The sequence below is a fragment of the Zeus faber genome (assembly GCF_960531495.2).
Source record: "Zeus faber genome assembly, chromosome: 1".
In the NCBI taxonomy this organism is placed as follows: Eukaryota; Metazoa; Chordata; class Actinopteri; order Zeiformes; family Zeidae; genus Zeus; species Zeus faber.
This window is the reverse complement of record NC_137193.1, coordinates 55011065-55023468: the sequence shown is the minus strand read 5'-3', so window position 1 is coordinate 55023468 and position 12404 is coordinate 55011065. Positions and strand designations below refer to the sequence as shown.

Below are 12404 nucleotides of genomic sequence, written 5' to 3'. Positions count from 1 at the left end.
ATAATTCAAATTAAGTGTTGCTCACCCCGTCCCCCCCCCCCCCCTCCAGCTACTGTACCTGCTGGATGGGGGTGGAGGTGAAATGGCCTCCGTGATTCATGGCAAGTTGATAAACTTCTTGTGAATCTCGATAAAATCATAAAATGAATATGCAGCTTAAAAAGCGAATTCAAAAACGTGAATTATTTTCCCCTTCAGTGTTCTAATCTTTACAGTTGAGCAGCTCAAAGCGCCTGTCTCAGCCTGTTGGCTTCCAAACTCGTCTGTCAGGAAACCGTCTCCCCGCTTATCAGCGCTTCTGTAACACGCACAAACAACAAGGCCTTGGAACGTGACCGTAAACGTCCCAAACGCTGACCTTCTTCTTCTGTCTTTGTTTCAAGCTCAACCAAAGCAGCCCCTTGTTTATAGATGTGACCGTTTATTTTTTAAATTCCTACGTGCGATTATTCTGGCATTCTCAATTAAAAAACAAAATAAAATAAAAAAACACTTGCCAGATGCTTCGTGAATGGAGTTCCTAATCCACTTTCACGGGTAGATGACTCTTTTGTGACAGGTAATAGTTTTTTTTGTTTTTTTCAATCCTGTCCGCAAAAGCAAACTACACCACATTGTAGCTTTCATCAATCTCCCGCTGGTATCGCACTGATTGTCACCCATTTTAGTACTTAACATGTCATAAAATGGGCGAAATATCAATGTCTTCTCCCAAGACGATGTTTTCTTTTGGGTTTTTTTCAGCCTGCAAAGCGCAAGTTAATAATAGTCTGACTACACATACTCTAAAAAATAGGTTTATTAAAAACAATTACACACCCGTCCGAGTTGTAATAAATACAAAAACATGGTAATATATTAAATATTCTGGGGGGGGGGTTGTCTCGTGAGGCCATCTGTTACAAGGGGGTCCTGACTGGTGGGATGCTGGCTCCACTGGGACAGCTGAACCAAATCCCACAGCAGCAGCTGGGATAAGAATTAAGCCCAAACGGTTTCACTCCACAAACAATAAAACAATAGCGCACAGTGCATAGATATATCTCGCTCTTATTTTCCTTCCTCTGGGAATACGGAGAGGTTGACCACATGGAGCATCTGTGCTCACGCTAAGGTCGGTTCTGTCCTGAGAAGAAGTGGGATTTGGCAAATAATTGTTGGTCAATTTTCCCTTTTTTAGACGGGCCCCTACAGAGCGTCCTCAGGGGCCAGCCGACGCCAGGATCTCATCTCCCTTCATGAAAAAAAAGAGACACAAACAAAAATAAAAAGTTAGTATTTGTGCTTTCATACAAATATCGGTCCTCGTCTTTTCTCCACGTTCAGTGTGACAACTGAGTGTATCAGTGAATACCCTTCTAAAATAATCAGCCGTTCTTTAGCTACTTACACGTTGCAGCCGGGCACAATCTTCTCCTGCTGCTGTCTGGTTAGCCTGAACTTTTTGAAGAAGGCTGGGAGCTTCAGTTTTGCTCTCGAGTGCCTCAGACTCGGGCTGAAGGGAAAGGAAAAAGTTCAAACATTATACAGCCGAATTTCCTAATTTTGATGTTGGGGGTAGGGGCTACAATAGGTTTTAGGGTTAGATTGGTCCAATTTTGCATGAACCAAGACAGGCTTTTCTGACTGATATAAGCATTTATTTTCATTTGTTTGCAAAAGAGTCAAGACATTACTGTTATCAATTAAAATAGTTATTGATGAGAATGTCCTGTGTTGTCTTCTGTGTGTCGGTGAATGACAAAGAAGGTTTTTAAAGGGGGGGGGAAAGAATGTTGAGATACACGCATTTATTTTGTTTATCTTGTAAAAAAATATGCATTTTGTTTATTCACGTATGTCTATTACACTGAGAGAGTTCGTTTGTAAGATTTTTGACATGATTTGTTTAAAAAAATGTCAGGCGGTAGAGCCTTGAATAAAGCTTTCTAGGCCCTTTCACTGTCTTAAACATGGTCGCACCGCTTGGTTATTTTTAGGCTTTTAAACAACAAAACTCCCAAAATGAATTTTTTTTTTTTTAAGTGATCTCAAATTGAGCACACTTCATAGTGCCCTTTTCTATCTTACACGTGTCTTCATATCTAGATCAGTGGTTAGGGTCGGGGATGGTGTTAGGGTTGGGGTTAGCGTTGGGGAAAGGACGCAAAACAATGTCATTGTGCACGGGTGTGAATCAGTGTGCGCTTCACCAAAACCCACCATTCTGCCGGCGGAGCGCCTCGCTCGGAAGCCCGTGCGCCTTCCTGCGCCGCCGCCTCTTTCGAAGCCCGCTCTCCCCCCGCGCCCCCTTCCCCCGCGCCCTCTCGTATGTTGTCCCACAGTCGGGTGTCCACCCACAGCGCTTCCTGCAGGCTGAGGTCCGGGCGCACGCAGGTGACCCGGCGGCACAGCGGGCAGCTCACCGTCAGCAGGTGGCCCTCGTTCCGGGACATGGTCTCCAGGCAGAGCGTGCAGAAGGTGTGTCGGCAGTGCAGCACCCGGGGGACCCGGTCCCGCCGCGAGTACGACAGGTAGCAGACGCTGCACTCCTTCTCCTCGCAGAGAACCATGGCGGCAGCGACCCCACGGAAATAGGCCGACTGTCACGGGCTGTACTGCCGGGGGGCGACGACCCTTCCCCGGGCGGTTGGGAGAGCTGCTCTCCGCTCGATTATTGACAATCGAGAGGGTTGGATGTGATGATCGTTTACAACACTGGTCCCTGTTTGGCTGTTTGATAAGAAAAATACAAATACAAATGTTATGCATGTCTCATTAGATATGTACGTTTGTATACTTGAGCATTGACTTCCCTTTATGTGGTGTACTTCTAAACAGCACTATAGGGACACACATATCATCATTCAAGTAAGGCACCAAAGGAAAAAAATATAAATGTATACAGTATAACACTGTAATAACTATATGTAACTATAATATACTTACAGTTTTGCAGACATGAAATAATCCCCAGGGGTCGTCTTGCGTGCGTCCAAATTCAGGTTTACGAATGAGCCGCGAGGCCAGGGGGTAACAGGCGGCGAGCAGGGCGCAGGAGCCACCGCGTCTTTTAAAGCCTCGTGTGCTCCGCGGGGGCGGGATGGAGCTCGGGGCTCGGGGCCCGTTGCTCAACCGGCGCAGCAGCTGTGGGAGCGGGACGCACCGGTCCTCTGCAGCGGAGGGGCACAAAGGAGGAGATCCCCGCCTGGCGCTCCTTTGTTTGTGGTGTTGTTTTGTGTTTGACCGTGGGCAGCTGGCAAGGGGGGCAGGGGCAGGGGCAGCTGGGCAGGGGCAGGGGCTGGGGCAGGGGCAGGGGCAGGGGCAGGGGCAGCTGGGCAGGGGCAGGGGCTGGGGCAGGGGCAGGGGCAGCTGGGCAGGGGCAGGGGCTGGGGCAGGGGCAGGGGCAGGGGCAGGGGCAGCTGGGCAGGGGCTGGGGCAGGGGCTGGGGCTGCGACAAGCGATGTCAAACCTGCTGATGCAGCCGTTTGACGTTGACTTTGGTTCGACAAATGAGCATATGATACATATTTTTAGTCCGGACTTTTTAAGAAGCAGCCATTCGATGCATTCGCCTGGCGCATGTGATCCTCTCTACGCGTTGTTGGTGGCGGGGGTTCACCTCTGTTGAGTTTGCAATGAACGCAGCGTAGCGAGCTGGAGCATAAAATAGGATCTTAAAGGGTTATTTATTACATTTCACTGCATATATGTATGAAAGTATGTATATGTATGTGACAAATAAAAAAAAATCTTAAATCTTGACATATATGGCCAACCCTTACCGCCATATGGATTTCTACATGTCGTGACGAAAACGAGGGCTCGTCCGGGATTTGAACCCGGGACCTCTCGCACCCAAAGCGAGAATCATGCCCCTAGACCAACGAGCCATATAAGCGTGCAGACACACCTTGTTAGAGATAGCCATTCCACTGTTCCGCTAGAGCAGCGTGGCTAGTGATGACTATGACAGTGTTGTCTGAATGATATTACGCTTCCTCGTGTCTCGTGGTGGATTCAAGGGGATTGCGAGTTGTATTTATTACGCACTGGAATCGAAGGGGGGGGGGGAAAAAAAAATTTGGGCTCGTCCGGGATTTGAACCCGGGACCTCTCGCACCCGAAGCGAGAATCATACCCCTAGACCAACGAGCCACGTGCACTGTAAAACAGCCCTCCCCAATATAAAGGGACAGGTCGCTGAACTGTGAGACGGTTGGTTGCCATATATATATAGTAGCAACGTCACATGGTGTTCAGTTTTCTTATTGAAGTCTCTCTTGGACTTTATTAAGTATTATTATTCCAAGTTGCGACTTTAAATATACAACCGCTATAGGAAATGCGTATGAAGGGAACTAACGTTGGTCGAGTTTCGCTCAAGCGCTTGAACTGACGTTAGCGCGGGCATTTGCAAGGCGGGCCTTCGGGAACATAGAACTGAGGCGCATAGATTATACAGGGGCGACGGCGGTTCCCAAAGGGCTTCTGGGCTGATCTAACTTCAAGAACATTTTGTAGTGACTCTATAATAAAAATATATGTAAATATGTATGTATTATATAAATTACATAAATAAATCAATCAATCAATAACGAAATACACACACACACACACATATATACATACACATATATATATACATATATATATGCGTGTGTGTGTGCGTATATATATATATATATGTGTGTGTGTGTGTGTGTGTGTGTGTGTGTGTGTGTACATGCCAATATTAATCCAAATCTCTTGATCTTTAACTCCTATAGTATTAAAATATATAATAATTAAACATTTTGAAAAGGGCATTCTCTATCAGGAAAACCGGAAGGAACTGGAGGAACTGGGAAAACACCAGCCCCCACATATAAACAGAGAACGGTGGGTTCTATTGTGACATTTCTATGACGAGGAAGCTCGCTGCCCGGCGTTGCCTAGCCAACTTTGTCGCTCTGCGGTGGCCATAGTGGACATTTTAAACATGGTTACTGTACTTCCTTATAAATCAACGTGAAGACACTTTTGCCGATCAACTGCCATGTCCCTTCCCCTCGTTAATCGCCCGTCGCTCGTTAATACCGAATAGCCCGATTCTCCAGCTAGGCTAACGAGCCCAAGCTAGCGTTGGATCAAGGCAACACCCTCTTTCGTCATTATAAGTTAAGCGTTACCCCATTTGCTTTAGACATGGCTTTCTCTTTAGAGTCCCTGCAAAACCACGACATGAGGTAAGTTAATGTCGGGGACCGGTCAGTGATTGATCTGAACATTTTAAATCGCCGAGGTAAGCAGCGACAGTTCGTTGCCTTTAATAGGCGAAGCGTTACGCTCGTGTAGGATAAGAGCGATGCAGCGAGTGTTGATTCGTTTCCCCCGGCCGCCCGTGTGTGCGCGCCCCAGCTCCGTGCTGTCGTCGTGCGAGCCGGAGCTCCAGGAGCTGATGCGGCAGATCGACATCATGATCAACCAGAGGAAGACCGAGTGGGAGGCTGAGCTGCGGGGCCTGGAGCTCCGTCTGCGGGGCGGGGAGCAGGAGCTGCTGGCGTCCAGGAGGCTGGTCCAGGAGAAGGACCTGGAGGTGCAGGAGGAGTGCCGGGGTTTACTTTAAAACGCTTGACCGCTCAGTGGCGTCCGTCGCCGGACGTTTCTCAGACAGCGCTCCGCACCTCGCACTGCGGGCGACCGTCCCGTATGACGTCATAGTCAACCCAGAGGAGACTGGAAATAAAAAAATGGAATGAAGGCTACACAAAAATAGACTTAAAGAAAGAGATCCAGAGATAGTTAGGTACTTACTTTATTAATCCCCAGGCAAAGTGTGGTGTCATAGCAGCACAACCAAAACAAGTATGAAGTAATAACACAAGTAATAAAAAAGTAAACATTTACCAACATACAATAACCCCCCCCCCCCCAAATAAACAATAAACAATAATTTCGACAGGGTGTACTAACCCCGTCCAATCTCCAATGTCCCAGCATGGAAATTTCGAAACCAAAAGTTGAATTGGTAAATAAATAATGAGGCAGGTGTGAGAGTTGAGCTGATCCACGATAAACACTTTCCTTCATCACACTTGACAGGATTGATATTTGTGTGATTTATTGTTGTTTTTAAGTTCGGAATAAATGGCAGGAGACAAATCTATCAATCAACAAATCTTAACTCAGTAATTTTGTTGTAAATCTGTCTATTTCGTCTTTTACCTATATCTATTTTATGTTTGAGGTAGATAGGTAGGTAGACAGACAGACAGACAGACAGAGAGTCTGGGTAGGTAGATAGGTAGACAGACAGACAGTCGGGGTAGGTAGACAGATAGACAGATAGTCTGGGTAGGTAGATAGGTAGACAGACAAACAGTCTGGGTAGGTAGATTGGTAGACGGACTGTCTGTCTGTCTGTCTACCGATCTACCTTCCTAATCAAAAAAACATGACCACTATGCTTCTGTTTTTCTGTACTTGTATAAAGCTTCCACGTGTTTTTCTATCATGTCGCAGGTTCAGCTGCTTCGCAAGCAGCTGGAGGATATCCAGGCTGGTCGACAAGGGTTAGTCACCAAGTACGAAGGACAACTGCAGGTTGTCTGTGAGGAGGTGAGGCACACACCTTGCTGATGACTCTGGTTGTGTACCCATGACGGGTGAATCCAGTCAAAACACACCGACTCAAGTTGTGATGCCTTCTTTCTCTCCAGTTATGTAAATTGAAACGCAGCTATCAGAGACTTCAGCGTAAACAAGTCAAAGAGGCCAGTGAAGGAGTGAAGGCTCAAGAGGGGAACCATCCAGGGTTGACCCGTCTCACCGGCAAGATTGAGGTTCAGTATCCATAACTGAGCCTCTTCCACATAAGCCTTTGATTGTTTTTCTGATGCCATCTACTTGTAACGCGGGGCACAATTATGAGTCTGCTGTGTCATCAGCGCTATCCAGAGTGGTAACAGCAGGAGGCTCCGGTGTGAAGAACAGGAAATTAAGTCATATAGTATATGAAAGTGAAAGTACTTGGGTGTATTTTTCACACTCCCCCGTCACAGAATGAATCCTGGCAAAAGCAGAGGCGGGACAAGGAGTGCTGTTTAGAGCTGCAGCATCTGCGCTCACGGCTGGAAGAGGCTCAGGGCACTGTCCACTCACAGGAGATGGAGCTGGAGCGTCTCCGACACCTCCAGGTACTACTCCGACCTCACCAGACCGACAGCAAGCTGAGATAGTTAGGAACGAGCTTCACCCACCTGGGATAAGAAGGCAGATTAAACCAAACTGCAGTTTAATTTGACTAGAGCTAGAGGCGGCCTTCTACACCAGGGGTCCCCAACCTTTTGTCCTCATTTGCCTATTTAAAATACACAATCACTGTATTTCATATATTTATTCCTCATTTTTGTCTGAATCGGTTCTATTTTAATGGTAAAAAGAGCAAAGTTTATAAGAATACAATACATTATAACTTAAAAATATAACTTAATTGTTGTTGTGTTTGCACATTTAAACGCTGACCTGCTATCCATCACTTGTAGAACAAATGTTCTTGTCACACAGGTGCTCGTGGAGGATAAAGAACCGCTTCAGGCCTCGCTTGACTTCCATGACACCTTCTTGCAAAGTCCTCTTCAACAGCAACGGCTCAATAAAGAAGTCCTCAGACTTAAACAGGCGCTGCAAGCTAAAGATCAAGTAATTCGGTGTGTTTATGATTTCCTTGTCGATAAGTAGGATTAATACGTTGTGATATACGTTTCAGGCGCTCGCTGTTATGCAAAAGTGGGAAACAGCAGTTTTCTGTGGACTCAGTTGATGAGTATGTGCGTTCAGCTCTCTGGAGGACTGTGTGGCAGCCCAGGGGTGTGGTGGGGTGGGAATCCTGAGACAGGATCTGGAAAAGACAGTGACCAAGCTGCAGTGCGCCCTCGCCAATGAGGTTCATCTCCGGGCAGAACTAGCACAACTCAAAGACAGGTGAGCGCTCATTTGTTTACATTTACGTGCTGGACTTTGTTTGTTCTTTCTAATGGTTTTGAAACCACCATTGTTCGCATAGAAGTTTCTTTGGCTTCTGTTCGGTGTTCCGCTCGGGGCATTTCCAATCGAGACGCCTCTTTACTCAGATTGGAGAGCGTGAGTCGACAAGAGGGAGACCAGTCTAAGAAAGAGCAAGAGCTGAAGCACATCAAGGAGGAGCAAGAGCGCACTCTTGCTGAAGTAAAAAAGGTGAGAGTTAATAATGTTGCGGGCAGTGTCAAAGGAGTCTGGAACATTCTGCTACATGCTTTGAACACTTAAATAATAGTTTTTTATATTAACAATTTTAAATCTGACCATCCAACTCTGCCTTTGGTTTTATGTGAGTGGCATTTGATTTTCCCTTTTTTAGTATATATCTAATACCATTAAATAATATACATATTTTATTTTTTCGTTTTTAACTGTATTACAGTAATTTGACTTGTAATTCCTTTTAACTTTTTCCTCTTGTGAAGGACTTTGTAACTTGTCTTGGAAAGTGCTGTATAAATAAAAAGTTATATTATTAATATTATTATCTTGATTGTTTTTGACGTTGTCACCGTGTTTTATTGGTGAGACCTGACCTGACATCTCTCCTCTCCCTGCTCAGCTGCGGGAGGAGCTGCAGCGGGCCAGGCAGACCCACAGCGGGGAGGTGGAGGGGATGAGGAGGGAGGTTTCCAAGCTGACCGGCGAGCTGCACCAGCGGGACATCACCATCGCCACGCTGAGCGGCTCGGCCTCCAGCGCCGAGCGCCAGCTCCGCGGCGAGGTGGAGCGGGCGGAGCGCAACGCAACAGAGCTGGAGGTGAGGGGAAGAGCGAGCGGCAGTGACGGGCAAAGCGGTTATTTTCAGTGTACGGAATCATTAGAATCGGTTTATTAAAAAGACTTGTTCAAAGGATTCATTCGTCAAATCGTTCAGTGCTTGAGCGGAGTGCCGACTGCGTAGTCCCACTCGTGAAGGACAAGCCAGTGAGCAGAGAATTTAGTTGGATAAAGATACCGTTTGCCAACTGAAACTACTACTGAAACTACTGCTGCTATTTACAGCAGGTATATTCTCGCGACACCTAATTATTAAATAAACTATTTGATACTACTTCCTACTTCGAGATTTCAAGACATGAGAGGGAGGGAGCGGGAGAGGGGGTGGGCTTGAGCGACTGTCTGTCACTCAGGATTAACGTTCGTTGTGCACGTTCAGTGAACGAATCACTGAACGTGCACCTTTCCTTCGCAGTGAAAGGATCTGAGACCATCTCAGCCAGAGCATTTTTTCACTTTGCAGGCCTCACCATGCATTTTAAACTCCGAAAGGTGGTGTGAGTGCAGTACTTTCAATCTTACATGATAAAATGGCTGAGAGAACTAGTCTTGCATTCATTAGAGTTCCACGTAGGCTGTTGTTTATTTTTTTTAATGTTATGCTGTGCACTGTGTTGCATTTTTAAATTATGTATTGCCTTGTAATGTCATGTAATTTTATTATGTTTATCTTACTACGAATCATGTTCACTCTTAACTGACTGAGAGCTCAACTGAACTGACTGATGGACAAATTGTTTCAGGATATGATTCAGTTCAGTTCGTTCACCCAAAAGATTAGTTATTTTGAACTTATAGTTTGCTAACGACATAACACCAGCAAGCGAGCGGGCGGGTTTGGGTTGGTTTGCGTCGGACTTTCAGCTTCTCTGACGAACTCTCTCGTACCATTAGAAAGTGCATCAGGAAGATTGCTGTCACAGTCAGGTGTTTGAGGTGTTCAAATGCTGACAGGACATCGGGTTTATTTTTGTAGGACGATGGTTATTAGAGCACATTTCTGTCAGAATTAGCCAAATTACAAATTTTCATGCCCAGGGGTTGAATAGGCTACCAAAAATCCTGAACATTTTTATCGCAATCAAACCTTCAAGAGAGCACCGTTACTTTGCCATATGCTAGTGATTTGAGAATGGTGATCCTTTATCACCGGAAAATCATACAGTGCAGAAAAATGGCTCCATGTCTGATTGTGTTCACTGTCTTTTTAAGGGGCCTGAACAAAATATATATCTGTTATTTTGGCAGTTAACAAGAGAATGTTTTTTTGTGTGTTTTTTTTGTTACATGTCATCCATCTTCCACACATTGAGGCAACTCGGGTGCAGCTGGAGACTCTACAACTTGACAATCTCAGCAACCTCCTGGAGACCCAGCCTAAGGTGGGGGCCGCTTTGGTAGCAGCCATTTACTGTTACATAATACAATACTGTTTGTATTGCTTTCTGTATTCTGTTCTGACCCATATGTCTCCACCTCTTCTTATTTACTGTTGGCCTCAGAGAGGAGAGCCCTCCCTTGCCTCATCACTCAGGGAGAGCCGTGGGTCTCAGAACATCTTAGAGAAGGAGAACCAACACCTGAGACAGGAGCTGGCGGAGCTACACGCCCGCCTCGAAGCGTCGATGAACACCAGGCAGGACAAACATGAAAGAACCCACCTGAACCAGGCCAGGGCCAGCCAAACACAGTCTGCACAGAACCGGTACACAATTTACACCCATGCACGCTCAACCACGCTAAAAACACACACACGATCTGAATTCTCACGCACACGACGTGTACTCACAGAAATGAGGATACGGGACATCAGAACCACCTGGAGGAGATGCAGTTTGTGAGGGCCCAGATGCAGGAGAACGCCACCCGCTACGAGGTGGAGATCCAGCGCCTCCTTGGCTCCCAACAAGCCGCCGCAGTGCAGGAGAACCAGTCGCACTGTACTCTGCCCTCCTCTTCCTTCTCCAGCTCGGAGAAAAGACAGGACAGGAAAAAAGAGTGTGTCGTTGAAGCGCCATGCTCCAGTTCTGAGGAGGCTTTGGACCTTCTGGCCAGAGAAGACGCCAAGCTGGGGGTGAGACTTCACGAGCGAAGAGACTGATGATGGCAGAATGTCATGCTGTCTGTTGATTCAGTTAGTTTTGTTTCTTATTTTTCATGATGAATTAAAGATGCTCTGTGCGGTTTTTTTTCTTTCAAATGAAAGCAAACATTCACTCTGAGACATTTCTACGTTTCTACAAGTGTGGCTTTTATTCCTCATACACTGGTGACATATTTTGAGATCTGTAAGAGGTAGGTTCTACTGTGTTGTACTGTTCCATTTGCACTAGAGCATCCTACAGTTTTGTTGTCCTTCTCCCAGGAGCTGTTGACAGTGACACCTGCAATCGGTGGGGTTTCACACTTCCTGGAGGAGGAGACCATACGTTCTCAGGAGCTGCTCCGGCGTCTGGACAGTCATATCAAGGGCATGAGGGAGGACAACGCCAGGACCGTGTCAAAGTACCTGCCCAGCGGTTCAGGCCTCGGCCCAGACCCAGGCCTCCCCGCACAGTAGTCAAGTTGTGTGTGTGTGTGTGTGTGTGTGTGTGTGTGTGTGTGTGTGTGTGTGTGTGTGTGTGTGTGTGTGTGTGTGTGTGTGTGTGTGTGTGTGTGTGTGTGTGTGTGTGTGTGTGTGGGGTGCGTTTACTTTCTGCCTTCATTTAAAAAAAACAGTTTCCACCATTACTTGACTGAAATCAGTATTGGACCTACAGTAGAAGGTGTAAAAGTAGCAGGTATCCAACATGTTATCGCTAGTGTTTCAGAGAGTCCCAAAACAAAATACATCTCATAACAACTCGTGTGAAGATGTTGTCTGGGGGATGGTGTGTCGGAACATGTTTTTCATCTGATTCTCGCTTGGACAAAAGGGGAGGCCACAGCGTTCCAAAGAAGTGATATCATGTGGTTATACATGCGCTGGGATCCCAGGGTGGACACAAAATGCATAGGAGTCCTTATTTCCCTTGCTGCCGTCCATTCCTCCAGCGCTCCCCCTCAGGCTCCTCGTACCCTCCTCAGACCCTCACACTTTGTCAAGCAGATTCAGTAGAGGAATGCAAGAGCCATGCCAACGCTGTCAGGAAACTTCCCCCCCAGCCTGCCTCTTCGTCATGAGAAATCTGTGGAATGTTAATATCAACCATGTGGGACACAAGACTGCAGCAACGCTGAAAAGGGAAGGGGTTGGGGGGTACTGTTGTTTTAACTAATACTTTATCACACAAGACACTGGTAGTGCAAGGATGTGGAAATAAACTTTTTCCTAAAAAATATGCTCTGTCTTTTCTGGAGGTATTTGTAGGTGTCCAGTCCAGTGGGGTTCTCTCTGGTATTTGGTAATCCTTGCTATTAGCAAGGGCCAACAAACAAAAATGAGTGATTTGACTAAGGCAGACATTCCTCCTTTTTTCACACTGTCTGTCTTCCTTTCTCTGTAACCCCCCCCCCAAAAGAAAACATTTGATTTGTGTAGAGTCCTTTAAGAGGCCTAGGGTAATGGGTTATAAGGCAGATTTAGATGCCATACAGGAAACAGA

General features: G+C 46.4%; 2 protein-coding genes across 3 annotated transcripts; one reads left to right on the top strand and one right to left on the bottom strand.

The window, feature by feature from the left end:
• Window positions 1–1188: 1188 nt before the first annotated feature.
• LOC307228106 (uncharacterized protein) lies at window positions 1189–3007 on the bottom strand (the record flags this gene model as incomplete). The annotated part of the gene is made up of 4 exons (XM_079997630.1): window positions 2929–3007; window positions 2203–2712; window positions 1391–1495; window positions 1189–1234 (listed from the first exon to the last, which is right to left on the bottom strand). The coding sequence occupies exons 2-4, from the start codon at window positions 2550–2552 to the stop codon at window positions 1189–1191; spliced, it is 501 nt and encodes a 166-aa protein (XP_079853756.1). The 5' UTR covers window positions 2553–2712; window positions 2929–3007.
• A 1894-nt stretch (window positions 3008–4901) lies between these two features.
• On the top strand, window positions 4902–12089 carry cep63 (centrosomal protein 63). 2 transcript variants are annotated; one of them, XM_080003220.1, is made up of 13 exons: window positions 4902–5207; window positions 5380–5557; window positions 6484–6579; window positions 6681–6803; window positions 7023–7157; window positions 7528–7670; window positions 7801–7944; window positions 8094–8196; window positions 8603–8800; window positions 10134–10202; window positions 10323–10525; window positions 10612–10894; window positions 11186–12089. In XM_080003220.1, the coding sequence occupies exons 1-13, from the start codon at window positions 5167–5169 to the stop codon at window positions 11378–11380; spliced, it is 1911 nt and encodes a 636-aa protein (XP_079859346.1). In that variant the 5' UTR covers window positions 4902–5166; the 3' UTR covers window positions 11381–12089. The 2 variants fall into 2 exon arrangements, with proteins under 2 accessions (XP_079859346.1, XP_079859345.1); XM_080003219.1 differs by lacking the exon at window positions 4902–5207 and having other exon boundaries at window positions 5265–5557.
• Window positions 12090–12404: the final 315 nt, after the last annotated feature.

Bases quoted from the DNA above. Each gene is read 5' to 3' on its own strand.
- cep63 (XM_080003219.1), top strand. From the start codon at position 5,327: ATGCAGCGAGTGTTGATTCGTTTCCCCCGGCCGCCCGTGTGTGCGCGC. The intron at 10,203-10,322 runs GTGGGGGCCGCT...TGTTGGCCTCAG, and splicing joins TCCTGGAGACCCAGCCTAAG to AGAGGAGAGCCCTCCCTTGC. The intron at 10,895-11,185 runs GTGAGACTTCAC...TCCTTCTCCCAG, and splicing joins GAGAAGACGCCAAGCTGGGG to GAGCTGTTGACAGTGACACC.